This window comes from Eublepharis macularius, chromosome 8 (genome assembly GCF_028583425.1).
Source record: "Eublepharis macularius isolate TG4126 chromosome 8, MPM_Emac_v1.0, whole genome shotgun sequence".
In the NCBI taxonomy this organism is placed as follows: domain Eukaryota; kingdom Metazoa; phylum Chordata; class Lepidosauria; order Squamata; family Eublepharidae; genus Eublepharis; species Eublepharis macularius.
In genome coordinates this window covers 129,790,288-129,808,105 of record NC_072797.1, presented here as the reverse complement: position 1 = coordinate 129,808,105, position 17,818 = coordinate 129,790,288, and the positions used below count along the sequence as shown (strand labels likewise).

General features: G+C 42.2%; 1 protein-coding gene across 1 annotated transcript in view; it reads right to left on the bottom strand.

Moving 5' to 3' along the window:
* Positions 1 to 4,731: 4,731 nt before the first annotated feature.
* The window catches only part of LPL (lipoprotein lipase), a 34,662-nt gene continuing 21,575 nt past the window's right edge, over positions 4,732 to 17,818 (bottom strand). The window contains exons 5-10 of the mRNA XM_054987617.1: positions 17,415 to 17,657; positions 16,105 to 16,347; positions 14,514 to 14,634; positions 11,339 to 11,521; positions 7,963 to 8,067; positions 4,732 to 6,907 (exon numbers count right to left, since the gene is read on the bottom strand). Coding sequence (XP_054843592.1) covers position 6,907; positions 7,963 to 8,067; positions 11,339 to 11,521; positions 14,514 to 14,634; positions 16,105 to 16,347; positions 17,415 to 17,657 — 896 coding nt within the window. The 3' untranslated portion in view covers positions 4,732 to 6,906. The remainder of the gene's footprint in view (positions 6,908 to 7,962; positions 8,068 to 11,338; positions 11,522 to 14,513; positions 14,635 to 16,104; positions 16,348 to 17,414; positions 17,658 to 17,818) is intronic.

Here is a 17,818-nt window from a genome sequence, read left to right as displayed (position 1 = left end):
TGCCTTTTAGGGTGAGGAAAGGCAGGGAGAAATGTTCAAACAAACAAACGAATCTCAGGAGTCCAGGAAGGCCTGGATACTTGGCAAGGTACACCCTCTTTATAGGTAAGGTAAGGTTTATTGCATTAGGCCAAAGGCCGTTACAAACAATAAAACAGTAACAAAAATATACAGTACAAACCTGATAAAACTCTATAGGAATTACACTATAGCCTGTAGCCTCTTTATAGGCTCTGAGAGGCAACTTTTCCTCACAGCCAGGGCTTTTTTTCAGCTGGAACGTGGTGGAACGGAGCTCCGGCACCTCTTGAAAATGGTGACGTGGCTGGTGGCCCCGCCCCCTGATCTCCAGACAGGGAGGAGTATAGATTGCCCTCTGTGCCGCTGAGCGACACGGAGAGCAATCTCAACTCCCCTCTGTCTGGAGATCAGGGGCCGGGGCCACCAGCCATGTGACCATTTTCGCTGAGGGCTATTTAAACTTTAAAAATCTCCCCCCTTGTTCCAGCTGACCCAAAGTGACAACACTGTGCAGTCCTGGGAGTGTGCACACACTTTTCGAGCGCGCATGTGGTACCAGGGGCACCACCTCCCGCCAGGAGTTGCCCCCTGTGCTGGCAACCCACTGCGTTCCACCACCTCTTTTCCCAGGAAAAAAGCCCTGCACACAGCAACAGAAAACTGAACAAAAGGCCCACTCCAGAAAATGGCTGCTCCTCCGCCAGCTGCCCGTCTCATCCTCTCTGGAATGCCATTTTCCACTGAAATCTCTCAGGAAAAACACACTCAGAGCTCACTTCAACTGTCAGTTTTTCTTCAACTGCCATTCAGCTGAACACTCCAAGCTGCCCTCAACCACAGGAACCGCCGGTATAAGCTTTCAGCCCTCTCCAATTAGTATTTATCATCATATGAGGGGCCGTACTCATAACGTATCTGTGAAATTACCCTGACAGGTACCTTGTGAGTTGTGTGGCTCTGGCATATCCCTAACTAGAAGCTAGAAGCATGTGAGAAGCTAGGACCCAGGAGTAGGGTTGCCAGCCTCCAGGTAGTGGCTGGAGATCTCCCGGAATTACAACTGGTCTCCAGGCCACAAAGATCAGTTCACCTGGAGAAAATGGCTACTTTGTGGGGTGGATTCTATGGAATTATGCCATGCCAAGGTCCTTTCCCTCCCCAAACCCCACTTTCTCCAGGTTTCTCCAGGTTTCACCCCCCAGATCTCCAGGAATTTCCCAACTTGGAGCTGGCAACCCTACCCAGGAGCAGGTTTTATTGCTACCTAAATTATGGAGGGATGGTTGGTTGGCAACTGTACTGTGCATATAAAACAAGGGGCCACACAAGGTCTGATTTGGGAGGTCCCCCCACTGGTTCTCTAAGGCGATTAGAACTGTAGGTTTTGAAATAATCTATTTTTAGCAATGGCCTCTTTCAGATCTCAACCTAAATATGCCAATCAGTGGGTCTGATTTTGTCACTATTTGCTGAAAATGGGGAAGGCATATTCTTCAGGAACCAACCCAAAATTTCATAAGGGTGACTTTACTATCTGAAGAATAGTTTTCTGGAGTTCTGTTAACTAACTTCACCCTAGAACAGACACAGTAAAAGCTGATACTGCAATCAAGCAGACACAACAGATGCAACCGCTATCATCCTTGGCCATCAGCGTGTGTTTCGAAGTAAGGCTGCAATCTGAAAACACGCTCTGATTTATAGACGAGACAGATCTGGCAAGCCAGTTGGGCTGATAACCGTAAAAAGCCAATTCCAGCAGTAGATGAGCTTACACTCTGAAATGTTCAAGAAAAGAAATGAAAAAGGTGCTTCCATCTGATGTCCTTGAAAAGAATGAAAGGCCTCTTTTCATGGAGGTCAGAGTCTTGAAAAAAGACCCGGATGATCAATGTTCAAATTCCCAAGCTGCCATGGAAGCTTGTTGAGTGACCTTGGGCCAGTCGCACTCTCTAAGGGTAGGGTTGCCAGCCTCCAGGTAGTGGCTGGAGATCTCCCGGAATTACAACTGGTCTCCAGGCCAGAGATCAGTTCACCTGGAGAAAGTGGCTACTTTGGGGGTGGACTGTATGGACGTAGCTACAAGGTTTACTTGTAGCTTGGCCCTCAGTCTAACCTATCTTAAAGGCTGGTGAGGATAAAATTGAGGCTGACCTTATAAACTGCTTTGGATCCCCAATCGGTGAGAAAAGTGGTGAATAGATATATCCACATAAATAAACTAGAAGAGTTAGAGCAGAAGGCATTTGAAAATGGAGGCGGCACCATATATGCCAACAAAACTATATAATCTGTCCATCTATGAAATCTAAGGGGATGTATGAAACGCAACTATCCGACAGCAGCAGTCAAAGTGACGGGCAGCCGCCCGCTTCTTCTATTCGCTTCTGTCAAACTCTTCTCACCGACTGGTAGAAAATTGCAGAGGAAAATCTGTCTTATTTTATGTGCCTGATCTATACATGGACATTTAAAATAAAGTAAATCATTGTATGGGAACCAACTATTTAAATTTCAGTTGTGAATGGAGGACTGGAAGATTTAATTTTTTTGCAGTAAAAGTTGACTCATGTAATTCTCCTACATTAACTTTCTAGTCTTAAATTCCTAATGAACCTTCCATGATTCTGGCTTTATTTCTGTGTGATGAATCTTTTTAGGCATTTGTTTTTGCATTTATATACTATCTTTTGATGTGAAAAATTGCTGAAGGAGATGACTAAGTAGATCCCTGAGTTTACGGAGCAGAAAGAGCTCCAGCTTTTGCCAGAAGCTCCCTGCTTTTGCCAGCCCTCCCAAATTAACATGTATCTTGGAGTAATTTTTTTAGCTAGCAGTTTTTGCCGATGAGCAATATTTTGGGGTAACTAGATCAGTCTCTGTGGAGTGATAAAGCTCGAGATACAGCCTGGATTTCTCCCGGAATTGCAATTGCTCTCCAGTCTACAGAGATCAGTTTCTCTGGAGGAAATGGCAGCTTCAAAGAGCGGATTTATGGTATATCATAGAGTGTGAGAGAAAGAGAAGGCCTAGAGTGACATCGTACCCCCCATTGAGCTCCTTCCCCTCTCCAAACTCCACCCTTCCCAGGCACCACCCCAAAATCTCCAAGCCAGGTTTTTAAACAATATTGTAGTTGTATTTTTCTTACATAAGCTCCCCCCCCCCATTTCTGGCTGCTCTTTTCTCAACCCATTGGAAGTGTGTGGCTCTGAAATTTGTTCCCCTCGAGATATTATTGGTATGTATCGAACAGCATTTTTAAATATAGCAACTACAGCAGAGGTTCTGCTATTCCAAAAGCCTGATATTCAAATTCACCGTTTTCTTACTTCACAGACTGACCACACAAACAACAGACAGCAAAACAAAAGGTGCCTGCATATAACAAAATTCCCTGTACGTAGTAAAATTAAGTATCAGCAAGAAGGGGTTTACTCTTGCTTTCCCCCTTTATGTGCAGGGAATATTTTTTCCACAGAGGTATTTGATTATGCAATTCCATCTGCTGCCTAAAGCAGTTCAGTCAGTACAGGGTGTCTATGAGCATTTAGGGGCAAGTATTTCCATGGGATATTTTTACTAGGATAAAGATGGTGGGATTTTGCCAACCTGGCCCATTAAACTAAGCTCTCAAAGGGATAGAACCACTGTTTGATTGAGAATTCACCTTTCATGTTAAATGGCCAGAATAGTGAGACTTTCGGCAACTGTCTCCTAAGGGTTCCCTCACAGAGCACAGCGAGTTTTTAATTTATTTCCAGGCAACTGAGAGCGTTCTGGGCAAGTCACTAAAATCTCACCAAGAAATTTCAATTGATTTAATATAAATTCCTTTCCATGGGGAACTGGAGTCCTGTGGTGGAGGAACGCAAGAACACATGAACCCGCCTTATAGAGAATCAGACTACTGGTACATCAAGGTCAGTATAGACTTCTCAGACGGGCCGCAACGCTTCATGGTCTCGGGCAGAGGTCTTTCATATCATCTCCTGCCTGCTCCTTTTAGCTGGAGATGGCAGGATTGAACCTGTGACCTTCCGAATGCTGGAAGCTGTGCCCCTGAGCCACGCCCCTCCCAGTTATCCTTTATAACACTCCCAAAGTATTTATTTAGCTATTCAAAAACACCTTTTTGTCCCCAAAGGGACCTAAAGGGTTTTCAGCAATATAAAAGAAAAACGAATACACTACAATTTCTTGGCTTCTTTGAAGGAAGTTGAGACATCTAAGTCGATATGACGTCAATAAACGTTTAATACGAAGTTGATAAACATTGCCGAGCAGCAAGTGCTGAGGATACTAAGTATCTTGGTACCATCCTTGGTACCAAGGATAGTGCCAAGAAACTTCTGCATATCGAATGTGTTCTTCTGTTCAACCACATCCCTTCTCTTTCGGACAATGCACCACCGGTTAAGAGAAATGATTGTCTGGGGCAGCTAACTTGGAGCCATTTTGAAGTCACCTTGAAAAGGGGAAGAGGCTTTCCCACTGACTGTCCCACTGTAAGCAACCAGTCACTTGCAGAGATTTCCTCCAAATTTCATTCATGTGACTGGGTGCCAGCCCAAATCATCCCGTTTAAAACGGTGTATTTACGGTGATATGTTGTGTGTCGGACAGGGAAAATTCAACTCGTCTAACAGATGCGGCATTTTTCTCTGATACCATTTGTCATTCTAGTGCAAATAAATAATTACAATGATCTTACTCCTCTTTATCTTATTGGTTTTATTAAACTGGCAGATTTCAAAATAGTATAAAATGGAGAAATGTCTTAGGGGGGGAAACAGTATACCATAGCCGTAGATTTCATAAATCATTGATAATTTCTTACTTTGAAAGCTATTTACAAAAGTTATGCCACATAACTGTATAAATGCATATAACTGATAACTTCAGCAATATATACAAACTACCCTTTACACATATACATAAATGTATTTTACAAGTAATAAATAGTAATATTTAAAACCTGCTATTTGTTCTCACATATAAAAAATCCATTACTATTAGGTTATCAGGTGATGTTTATATTTGATTCTGTAAATAAAATACACACTTTATAACACATCTTATTTTAAAATGAGAACTTCAGGGAACAGGTAGTAAGTCAGACATTTTACAAAAAAACTGTAGTTCTCTCTTTCAGTGCATAGCTATCAAACTTTAAATTTATCCTGTCTAAAACATAGTAGGGAGATGTTTTAAGGATCCTTAATTACTGTCCATTTCTTTCACTTGAAGGGTGCCCCTTCCATTTATTGACTGCAGTACCCTTATTGTAAAGGTTGTATTTTTCTATGCCTACACAATCAAATAAATTGTGACTACTTTTTGCTAAAGCTGTTGACAGACTTCAAAACGAATTAACTAAATAATTCATCAAATAGGCTATTATAATCAAAAATTAATAGCGGCATACCTGTCTTATAATCTGGATGCTTTCACACAACAATATACCTTCCAGTGCTTAAGTATAGACCTTGTATTGACTTTGTTAGCAACTGTAAGTTTGCTTCTTTGTTTTAAATGAAGACTAGGGAATTATTTTCAGAATGTCAACAAGAACTTTTTCTTGCAAGACCAGTTTTGAGCCTCTTGCTTGTGTTCATAACTTTCTAATTCGACGATATTATGTTTCCACGTATTCTGAATAAATGTACATTCTACTGACACTGGCATTACTACAAACAATGTGATTTCAGGTTCTGACATTTTTCTCATTGCTGACCAACAGATATGAATTGAATTCTCAAAATTAGGAATACCAGCATCAAACAGGAGTGCTGTCTGCTGGGAGGTGAAGGAAGTAATACTGAAGGTAAGTGTGATAGCAGTCCAGAGACTATGTGGTCGTTTGTATGAGTTCCCACTAAAACTGGTAATGGTAATACTGTTTCTGTAGTCTTTACAGACTGCTGTTCCTTGCTCCTTTTAACTGATAAAACACTGCAGTAATTGCATGTGCTTTTATATAAATGAACTATGAGTGAATAATTTATTGCCATATAAAGAGTACAGATACGTGTGATGGGGGGTGTTGAGTGAAATTGAACCTGGACTCTTTCAAAGTCCACTCGCATTCACTCTCTCCATTTATTCTGCCCTGTTTTAGATTCTTGCCCAGAGCCTCATGGTACAGAAGCACGATTATGACATAGTTGGGCTTCTCCATCCCCTTAATCGATTTCACAGAAGCCATTGAACTTCAGACATCAAAGGATTTAAACACTCATCAATCAGCTGAACAGGATGTTCCCCGATAACAGAACTGTCTGATGGGATAATGTTTTAGAGCTCTAGTCAAATTAAACATGATCCAGACAAGTGTCCAAATATGTAATTTTTAAATAAATTCTATGGATTTTTAACACTTTATAAAAACCAAGACGTTTTTATTACAAGATAACATTAGAAACAAAATTAGTTCCCACTGCCACATCTGTCCTTGTTTGGGAGAGGCTTCTTGTTTAAGCAATGAGGGGCTTTGTGTGCGCAAAAAGAACCACCCACTAGTTCCAGATAAGAAAATCCACATGTAGGAGCAGAATTCTTCCGCATGAATTTCAGTACTGGATCAAGAAGACGTCAGAGGCACTTTTGAACAAGGGATGCAATACTTTCAATGAGATATCCAGATGAAGGCATATTGCCACGTAGATTCTGTGAAGTAACTAGTCACATGAGCTGTGAGCTGAAGAACAAAAGTAACTTAGAATGCTGACAGTCTCACAGAGTGCTGATAAATGTCTCAATACATTCTGTGTTTAACAGCCACCGTGCTGAGGTCTCCCACCCCTACAGAGCTATCTTCTTTACTCGCTTTTTCTTCTTCAGAGAACTCAAGCGCTGATTTTTCTTTCATGATTGGGCTGGCCCTCTAGAAAAAAAACAAACACATTTAGAATCTCAGCAGCTAACAGTACTTTGTGCAAGATATTAGAATGATGTGAGTGTCCATTTACAAGGAACCTCTATTCTGTGAGAGGGATATTTCAATTTATAGAGTTTTCAGTGTCTCCAACAAACTACAGATCCCAAGAGTCTTTGGGGAAAATGCAACTGTGAGCCTGGTGCAATTTTGTATTATAGATCTGTTCCTAGTGCTCTGTTGTCAGAGCACGTATGACAGCACTGCCGCAAGGATCATTTCCCCTTGCTTTGTTATTCTTTGTGAGCACAATGTCTGCAAGAGAAGTAAAGCATTCTGGGGACCACGACTTCCGTTCCCAACTGACTTGATACACGTGCTTCAATTCTACTGCACAAATTCCATAGCTGTACAGGCAGAACACAAAGTACTGAAAGCCTTAGGGCACAACAACGTGTTATACTAGCAAATGTGTGTGTGTTGGTTAATGTAAATGCAGAGACATGGGAAGAGCATTTACAGGGGATGATCAGAAGGAAGGGATCCTCAACCATTCCCACGCCGACCGATACGATCCTGCACTCCCACTTACAGTAGGTGTCCCCTGCAAGGAAGGCATCTTTTGGTCTTGGAACTCAGAGGGAGAAAAGGAGTTTAAAAAGATGGTCTAGAGTTGTGGTTCTCAACTGGTTGCTGGGGCACAGCAGTAGTCAAGGTGGGGCGCAGTGTTTTCATAACGATTACTAAGAATTTGCTCTCCCTCCACCCCCATAGCCACCTGCAAATGTTAAGTGCCCTCTCCTGCAGGCTGTGCATGCCACAGATTATCCATGCTAGTAATAACCTTGGACACTCGGCGGGCGTTTCTCCTAATCCCCTATTCCTCCTGCCCTCTAGTAAGTGTTTTTGATGGGCCACTTCCTGCTGACCCTACCAGCCAGGGGTTATCCATTGTGCCTCTGCAATTTAGGGAACTGTAAGAACCTGAACCAGCAAACAGCGCACTGTGTAGCTAGGCCCTCATTTCTCAGTTCAATAGCATGCAGCAGCTACAAAACTCTTACCATGAATTTTCTTTGGCTGCATTTTTCCCAAGGCATCTCACGAATTCTGCAGCTCCTCGCCCTTTCCTGAGATAAGAGATTCCATCTCGGGAGCAGAACACCAACCTAAACAATACACAAAGCATTACTGCTAAGCTGAGGTGGAGTAGCAGTTAAAACACAACCATAAAAGCAGTGATTTCTCTCTCATTGAAAATGCTTTTCCAGTGGCATTTTAAGAATGATTCCTTATACCAAGGCTGTAACAAACGACTGCGTAATGTGTTTACAAACCAGATGTGTGCTTTAGTAAGTTCATTCAGGAGCCTAACACCAAAACTTGTCCAAGTTGTCTAAAGTGTTAACTTTGTCCATAACTTTGGATAAAATGTTATACTAATAATATAAAGATTATTAATATATGCTAGCAATGTGTTATTTAGAATATAAGATTTAGTAAAGGAGGGGTTAAAGGAAATTCTGTGTTATAAAAAGACAATAAGCTTAGAAAAGAGTTTAAGTGTATGCTTAATAGATTATATGAGGTATTAAGTAAGTAAGTAATAAGATAGACAAAGGGTTGGAAAACTGTTGGAAGTCAAACAAAAGGGGGGAGGAAAGGGAGGGGGTTAGAAGTAGATATATATAAAGGGGGAATGTTTGTATTGAATGATTATATATTCTAATCCAATAAAAATTTCTTTAAAAAAAATAAAGTGTTAACTTTGTGTTGAACATCTTTAGACTTGGCCATTTAATTCTGCTAGAAGAGTTCCTTATAATTCAGAAGTAAGCAGTCTATTTCACCCAAAGAAGTATGTCCTGTAACATGTATTCCTCTGCCTATTTCATTGCTCCATTTTCTCTGGAACCCAGTGGCAAAAGCTCTCTCTGATCAAACTAACAAAAAAATTATTCAAGGCTCCAGGAAATATAAATGCAATAAAGATCTATTAAAATGGAAAGAAATTAAAGCGTTGAAATTTAATAAAATTGTTCACAGGGCAGTTTCAATAACTCCAGAACATTTTCTTACAGCCTCAATTATTTGGTGACATCTAAAGTTACTCTGGGCCATATTTTCTAAAAAATGTTACACCATTCCCTGCAATAATGAAGTGGTTGGAGACTGTGTGGCCTTCCAAATACAAGTGTATATACAGGACATTCCAAGATATGCAGAAAAAATGTCACCTTCTGCCTTCACCTGCTCCCATAAGAGATGAAACCTAAAATACAGGCAAAATAAGGTCTGACCTGATCTGCCCGTTCACAGGCTAAATTAGAAAGATGCAGCTTGGTCCTTGCTGTCGTTCAATCTAGTGGCTAACAGTTGGAGGGAAAACTTCCCCCAAGCATTGCTGGAGGTGGATGGGTGGGAGCAAGCTACTTACTTCCCGGCACCTTCACCAAAAGAAACCACCTCGTAGTCCTGCAAAACTCAGGCTTGTGGCTTTTAGCCTGAGATTTGCAAGGTTATTGGGCAGTGCTGTGTTATGTGGGTGGGGGAAATGGGTGAAGAACAAACGGCTAACCTCCCATCTCACTTTGCATCAATCACACTAGCTGTGTTTCCTAACAGACTTGCAAAATCCACAAAGCCTGGGCTTTGTTACACTGTGGGGGCATTCTCTACCTAGACTACTGGGGGCAAGAGATGAGAAGCAAATAGCTCACCTTCCCACTGCTGCCACCCTATCAAAAGAGCTTGGATGCAGATTTGCACGCAGCCTGAAAGAAGCCCCCTCTGCAGCTGTTTCCTGGCAGGGTCACTCTAAACTGTCCCCCCCTCACTGTTTTAGCACAGGTGGGGCGGGGTGGAAGCTTGGGAGAACGGCAGGCATTCTCCTTCTCCTGTCCAAGTTCATTTGGCCTCTCCTTTTTTAATGCAAGCCATTCTTCAAAGCTGTTGTGTGTCTGCACAAGCCCAGGTTGGCTTCATAGAAAACTTGTGAAGGAAGGAACGTTTAGAGTGACCCTCCAAAATTCAGCCCTCCTAAAGCAGGAGTACACTCAAAAGAGTCAACAACATTTTGTTAGAAATCTGCACACAGCCAGCAATTTCTAAATTATTGATGTTACCCAAGGTATACTGCCCAGATTATTGTATCCAATTTAAACTAATGCCCTTGTTTAAGCAGAGTTTTAAGTCCGGCCAGCAGTCTCAAAAAAGGCCATTTGCATATTCTTCCATTTACATAATTAACTGAATGCAATAGTAAAAAATTGCTTTAGTGCACTACTACTTGAAGCTGAGGGGGGGTGCTTGCCTGGTTGAAGGATTCCCTAACAGAGGAAAAAACCCTGGCACATTAAAAAAAAACCCAGCATCTCTGAGAAGACCAGGTGGAGCCTTCTCTCACACATGCTTGCTTTCCACATGCAGAGATCTCATGTTGGAAAATGTCCAAACATGACCTTCTGCCCCCCCTCCCCTCCCTCAAGCCTGAAGTGGTACAAACAAAGAAAATCATTGGTGTTTGATTCTACTAACTGTGTAAACTGTCTCTCTTTTACAACAATGAGGACAGTCAATTCCTTTCCTGACAGAGAATCCTGTCCTTTTTAACAGCTTCCTTGACTGGAAAAGAAAACTAGAATATAAACTTTTCCCCATCCCGCAGCTGCTGTGACAGGAAATTTCTTCGCATCATACAGCCTTGAAAAGAAATCTTGTACAGAAAGGAACTCGTGAGTTTGTATCTGCACCTTCTTTGCTGTGCCAAGCACCGAACTTCTTCTTGGTACTCTAGAAGCAGGGTTTTTTTCTAAGAACAGTGTATGGCTGTATACTGTGTCATTGAGAGCCAGTTTGGTGCAGTGGTTAAGAGTAGCAGGACTCTAACCTGGAAAATGGGGTTTGATTCCCCACTTCTCCACTGGGTGACCTTGGGTCAGTCACAGCTCTCTCAGAGCTCTCTCAGCTCCACCCACCTCACAGGGTGATTGTTGTGGGGATAATAACAACATACTTTGTAAAACCTCTCCGGGCGTTAAGTTGTCCTGAAGGGTGGTATATAAATCAAATATTATAATTATTATGGACTTTGACTAGTCAGAAGATTCTAAATTAAATAAACAGATATGGAATCAGGGCAGTGGCACATCTAGACAAGCACTGGCTATTCTGGCAGGCAATGCCTCTTTGAGGCCTTTCCCCATACAGCTCTGTGCGATTCTTTACATGAAGATGACATGTGCGTGCGTTAATTCATCAGGTGGCGCCATCTGTGAGGAAAATGCTGCATGCCCCTTGCACAATGGCAATTACCTCAAAGTAAAATCAATGTTACTACAAAATAAACAATGTAAAAAAGTGTAAAAGTCCTGGAAAGTCAAATGGCAAAATCCAATATATATATATTTTACCCTCTGCAGAAAAATCAAGATTCCTTACTTTTTCTGAGTTTCTCCAGACTTGACTCTGATCCTCTGGATAGAAAATTCAGGGGTGTTCCACCAATATTTCAGGTTAAAAATAGACTCTTTTTCCCATTTCATTGTGACAATGAGTAGGTCTCCAATATCCACCGCAGTGTATACCAGAAAGGAAAAGGTTTTGTTTGTGGAGATCTCCGGCCTGTAAACACAAATAGAATTAATACTTACACACTGCTTCTTTGAAATCATACAAAAGTTCCATTACCATCTTTAGCATATTACTGGATATTGCCTGTTTGTCAAGGAATATGAAAAGACTAAGGCATGAAAGAATATGGGTGCATCTTCCCAAACATGTTTAGGAGAAGCAACAAGTACCAATTCTACTCTGTACCTTTGTTCAAATATAAGACATAGCCAGGGTTAGTTCATGAGATCAGAATTTGGCTTGTAAATGATCATCTTTAATTTCTGCCTTATCTCCCCTCAGGGACCCAGCTGGTATCCTAGCCAGACAGAGCTAAGTCTGTATGTCGAATGAATATCTTAGTTAAGACTTACTGTCTTAACCAGTCAAAAAATCAACTTTAAAATCAGTTTCAGATCCTGGTATGATATATCCTACCTTACCATAGTTGCCTGCATTGAGCTGATCACACAAACCATTAAACAAAGTACAATTTGAGCCGTAGTCGTAATAACCCTGGTCTCAATATCTTGGTTTGTTCCCCAGCTCTGTCTTTGCTGCAAAGTAAGCTGGGATACCAGCTGGGAGCTTTGTGGGGGAAGAAGAAAGTCAGCAAAACCTGCCGATTTTGAAGTTAAAGCCGGATTTAAATGCCTGCCTATGAACTGAACTGAACCCCGGTTTTACAAACTTATCATAATGACAGAAAAACCATGATTTTGCATTATGTCTTAACAAAGCCTCTACATAAATCTTTGTAGGAGTCACCCAGCAAGGCACAATGAAAACATTTCAAGGGGAATACATTTTATTTCTTCTGTGGCGTGTTTGTTTTCTACATGGAGGGAGTCTGTATGATGAAGTGTTGGGAGTAGGAGAATGGCTAGCAGAAGAACTCTGCAGAACTCCCAGCAAAGCTAGAATTCCAGAGAACAATAAGCACCTTAGGTCTCATCATCTCATCATCATCTTAATAGCCAAGTGGCAAAGATCTGAGAATACTTAAATCCAGAGATTGGAGCCATGAACACAGGTTTGCAGAAAAATCTGAAAACTACAAAAGGGGGGGGGATTTAACCTCCAAAAATGATAAAAGGAGAGCCTGTAGCTTTAACCAGAAACCTTCAGTGGCTATTGCTAGGCAACCATAACAATTCAGCCAGTATTTCAGGCTTGGTTTCTGTCAGCAAAAGGTAAGGGGAGGGGGCAGAGTCCTTTCCAGGGCTGTTTTGCCCTTTGTGGGCCCAGGCCCAGAAGCAATCACCAGATGACTTAATTTCACATGACTTGCATGACTCACTCAGGCTACTGTTCAACAGCAGCCCTCCCCGCTTTCCACCAATAAAAGCCAGCGTAATGCCATGGTTTGAGTTTCAGAGTAGGATCCAAGAGACTGAGGTTCAAATCACCACTCTGCTGCGGAAGCTTACTGCATGATTTTGATTCAGTCCTACGCTCTCAGCCTAGCCTACCTCTCAGGGTTGTTGTGAAGATAATATGGAGGCAAGGAGAATGATGTATCATAGAATCATAGAGTTGGAAGGGGCCATACAGACCATCTAGTCCAACCCCCTGCCCAGTGCAGGATCAGCCTAAAGCATCTCTGACAAGTATTCATCCAGCCTCTTCTTGAAAACTGCCAGTGAGGGGGAGCTCACCACCTCCCTAGGCAGCTTTGATGTAAGTTGCTTTGATGTAAGCTCCCCACTGGGGAGAGAGGCAGGGCACAAATGAAGTCAGTTACTAAGTACAGATGAAAATGGGGTATAGATAAAATGTTAAGTTGTTTAGTGGGTTTGAAGAAGAGAAGTGCATAGGGAAAGGTGAGCCTATGGAGGCTACCAAGAGGGAAAGAGAAAATACTGTGGAGAAGGAGGTACCCCCTGCAAGTCTTTGTAGGTGTCTGGTTCAGTTGACCCCCACGCAGCTGGGCCATAGGGGAGAGGTTGCCCGGAGGGGAAGGTGAAGACAGGGGAACAAAGGTGGGTGTGAAGGAGAGCAGGAAAAGGGTGAGCGGATGTGGTAGATAGGGACAGAAAAGGTGTGGAATGGAAATGAGATGAGTGGAAAATGAGATTCCATTTCCCCCTCACCAGTCCTTATGGGGCCCTACTTAGATGCTTCTAATTCTGGATTATACAGGAGACTAAAAACTCAGATGCACTTTGAAGTCTCTGATGACTAGCTTTTTAAAAAATCTCAAATGGATGTTGGGGCAGCTAAATTTCTCAAAATGGAGAGCTTTGTGGACAATTTGGAACACAGCAATAGAAAGTCCAAACTAACGGTGGTGTGTTTCCATTCTGAAAGCGTCACACAATGACTTCATAAACTTAATTCATCCCTCCCCCCAAAACAGAAAAGAAGTGTGCAGCTTTCACATTCTTATTTTGGTGGTCTGAAGAGCTTACAAAATAGGCTCCCCTCCTCTCAGAGCCAAGCTACAAGTGACGCCTGACACAGGTTGGACACTTGTCAGCTTCCCTCAAGTTTTGATGGGAAATGTAGGCGTCCTGTTCTTGCAGCTTGGCTCTCCGACTGCTGTCCAATGGACTTTTCAACTGTCACTTGTCCAACATTCCGCCAAGCTGCCTACATTTCCCGCCAAAACTTGAGGGAAGCTGACAAGAGTCCAACCTGTGTCAGGCGTCACTTGTAGTTTGGCTCTCAGTTTAAGAGGCTGAGCAGGCACTCAAACTGCCATCTTCTTAGATGAAGCACCCAGAAGTGATGTTCTAATTCAATTCCCAAAGGCCATTTCTCTCCAAGAAAAACAGCAACTTACATTCTCGTATGTCATGCCCAATTTTCAATCTGAAAGTAAGCAAGCTGTACTCTGAACTCAAGACAATTTCTGACTAGGACAAACCACAACTTATGAGGGAAATGCTAAAATCTTACTGATTTTTTAAAAAGTTTAAATTGGACTTGTTCCTCCTTGGTTCCAGACAATAAAATTTTCCTGCTGAATCATACAGAAATATTTGCTTACGCTGATACTCACAATGTGACTGGAATGTCCTTGCTTTCCTCCTCAGTGCCAAAGAGAGAGATAAGGAAGGGCTGGTTTGTCTCCGTCATGTTTTTCTTAGCAAAAAAATGGATCTTCACTTGGTAATGAAAGACTAGGCACAGAAAAAGACAGAGGGAAGAGCCACACACAGAGAGACAGACAGTTATTGACAATGCTCTCACAGAGATCAAATTAAAAGTCTGTCCTCATTCTAATTTTGGTGGTCTGAGGACTGCTTACAAAATAGGCTCCCCTCCTCTCAGTTTAAGAGACTGAGAGCCAAGCTACAAGTGACGCCTGACACAGGTTGGACACTTGTCAGCTTCCCTCAAGTTTTGATGGGAAATGTAGGCGTCCTGGTCTTACAGCTTGGCTCTCCATTACAGCTCCAAGACCAGGATGCCTACATTTCCCATCAAAACTTGAGGGAAGCTGACAAGTGTCCAACCTGTGTAAGGCATCACTTGTAGCTTGGCCCTGAGCCTTTTAAATGTCTGTCCTCATATGCTGCCTTACTCAAGCAGAGTAATAATTCTGCACAAAAAATCAGTTTTAAAGTATTACTCAATAGCGACAAATCCATTGTATGATTTAACGCAAGATGGCAAAGTTCAAATATTTTTACTCCAATCCTAGAATTCAAGCAGGCTCTCGGGAGAGGCAGCATATGCATTTTCTAAATAAATTCTAAATAAACAATTTTTACTCTGACCTGTTTAACAATATTTTCATTTATTTAGATATTTATACCCTGCTTTTCTTCCTGCATATGCAGGATCCTATTTGGGGCGGAAAGGTGGCATATAAATGTTTTAAATAAGTAAATTAAATTTAAAAATCAGACTACCATGCACAGGAACAAAATTTCAGCACGGCCGACTTTATATTAGCGTGGGGGATACACTGGACCGGATTCTGGATACCTCTATGGGCACTTCTCTTTTTCTTAATTGAGCCATAATGGGTGCTTGTTGAGCATCCTCCTCCAGCTCTCAGAGGTATACCACACTGATTGTGATGCGAGAGCACATTATTGTATTTCCTCTTCTGCTAATGCTAAGAATTTTTGTTTTAAGTAAAAATTTATCTCTTAGGCATACATCACCTAAACTGCCTCTCTAATTACCTTTTGAAACTAGGGTTGCCAAGGTCAGCTTGGGAACTTCCCAGAGATGTAGGGGCAGTGCCAGGGAAGAGTGGAGCTTGGGGAGGGTAAATGGCTCAACACAGGTGCCAAAGAGTCTGCCCTCTGCCGCCATTTTCTCTCTGTAGTCTGAAGAGCAGGTAAAACTCCAGGCTCCACCTGGAGGCTGGCAACCCTAACAGATACAAAAAGTTGGTGGGAAGGGCACAATTCAGCTGGAAGGCCTCCTGAATAGGAATGAGATCCTTGCAAAAATATGTCCCTGCTTTTGTTAAACATCCATTGGTTTTACTAGTGCTGGTGCAAGAGTTTCCTGCTCGTTTGCCCCCAAAGCCAACTTTGTATCCCATGTTATTAAAAAAAAAAAAAAAAAAGAGATTTTTGCTGATGTTTTGAATACATCTCCAGCTGCCATTTTTGCAACCCAGCCATCTTTACCTTTATAAGGTGCCTTGGCCCGCGTCTTCAGGTACATTTTGGTGGACCTCTTGGTTCTCACTTTATTGACTTTGTAGCCCAGATTGTTACAACGGTTCTTCCTACAGCTTAAGCAGAGCCCCATTTCAAATGCTTCTTTAGACTTGCAGCGGTAAGCCATAATCGGTTTTTCTTCATACAGGAGGGAATCGATGAAGAGGTGGATGGAGCGTTCATGAGAGCATTTGACCAACTGGTCAGCCTCTTTAAAGAAGAAGAAACAGTAGGCGTCACGGACACACATACCCCTGTAGGTTAGGCATCCCATTATATGGGTGCAGTTCAATACTGGCACTGTATTTAAAGAAAGGTTGTTCAGCCACTTCAGTTTTCAGACCAAAACTATGCAATTTTTGCCTAAAAAACACCTTGAATAGGGTCGTTGTCCAACCAAGCCTTCTTCCAGCCTCAGGAGCCTTACGGAAAAGTGAAGCTGAAGGAAGGCTTCTTAGGCTGGAGGAAGTCTTCAAAGTATGCTGAGTGCAGCAGGTGCATCCATCCCACTGTTTCCCCCTGGCTTGTTGAGTGCTTCGGTGTCAGATGTGTCATCCCGCCTGAATGCACAGGAAACAGGGATGTTGTCACAACTGGCTAGATAACATCACAGGGGGCAACTGAGAATAAGGATACAGGTAGAGATGCAGGCGGTACCGACTCCAAAAGAAAAATGCATGAACTGTAACAGCCATAAATGTCAAAGTTAATGGTCAACTTATATATAGTATATGTTAGGTTGTACCATATTCTACGACACAGCCAATTGTCAATTTAAAAAATCCTACATAATAAAATTGCGCATTTGTTTTAGGATACATAAGCGGGACAAGATGACGTGTCCTGCCTCACTGCTATCTATCTCCTAGTTGCCAAATATGGCAAGTCCTCATTTGCAGCTGACACGCTGGAACTACCCATTCCAGCAGCACTGGAAACACTGTCCAGATGCACCTCTATTCAAAGATAGGAACAGCTATATGACTTCATGGAGGGCAACTGAGAGAAAGGGCAAGTGAAGGCAATGACAGTGAATAACACAGTAGTTGTTTAATTCAGTGTTCTTTCCAATAGGCTGTGAATTAGCTGCGACACTAAAAAAATTCAGCCCTGCTTGAAATCAGTGTGAAAAGAAGTCAGCTACACAGAAAAGAAAAATGCTTTTGTAAAGGGTCTAAAACAGAGAGATAATTTTCAGTAAACCACATGCGATTTATAAAACTGAAGAGGCCATTAGATTTCAATTACATTTATGCCATTCAGAGAACAAAAATTACCTTGAAACCCTTGAAACCCTTTTTCCGCAATCAAAAGCAGCGTCTCTCCTAGATTACAACCTGGTTGGAAGCTGCCACCATTAGGGTAGATGTCAATGTGCCCCACAGGTTTCTGTATGCCGATGCTGCGGTCCGGGGACCCCCTGGTGTAAGTGTGCAAGACATCTACAAAGATGGCATCATCTGGGGAAAGGCGTCTGGTTTCATTGGCGTACTCAAAGTTAGGCCCAGCAGGATCTAAACCTTCAAGGGAAGATGGGCACAGAAAACAAAACTATGTTGCCATTGGCTGTTTTCACGCGCCTTACTGGCTGTGCAAAATCGTGCAAAACTCCCAGAACAACGGTGACTTCCTGGTGCGATTTCCTGTCATGACTCCAGTTTGTGATGGAAAATCACGCCAG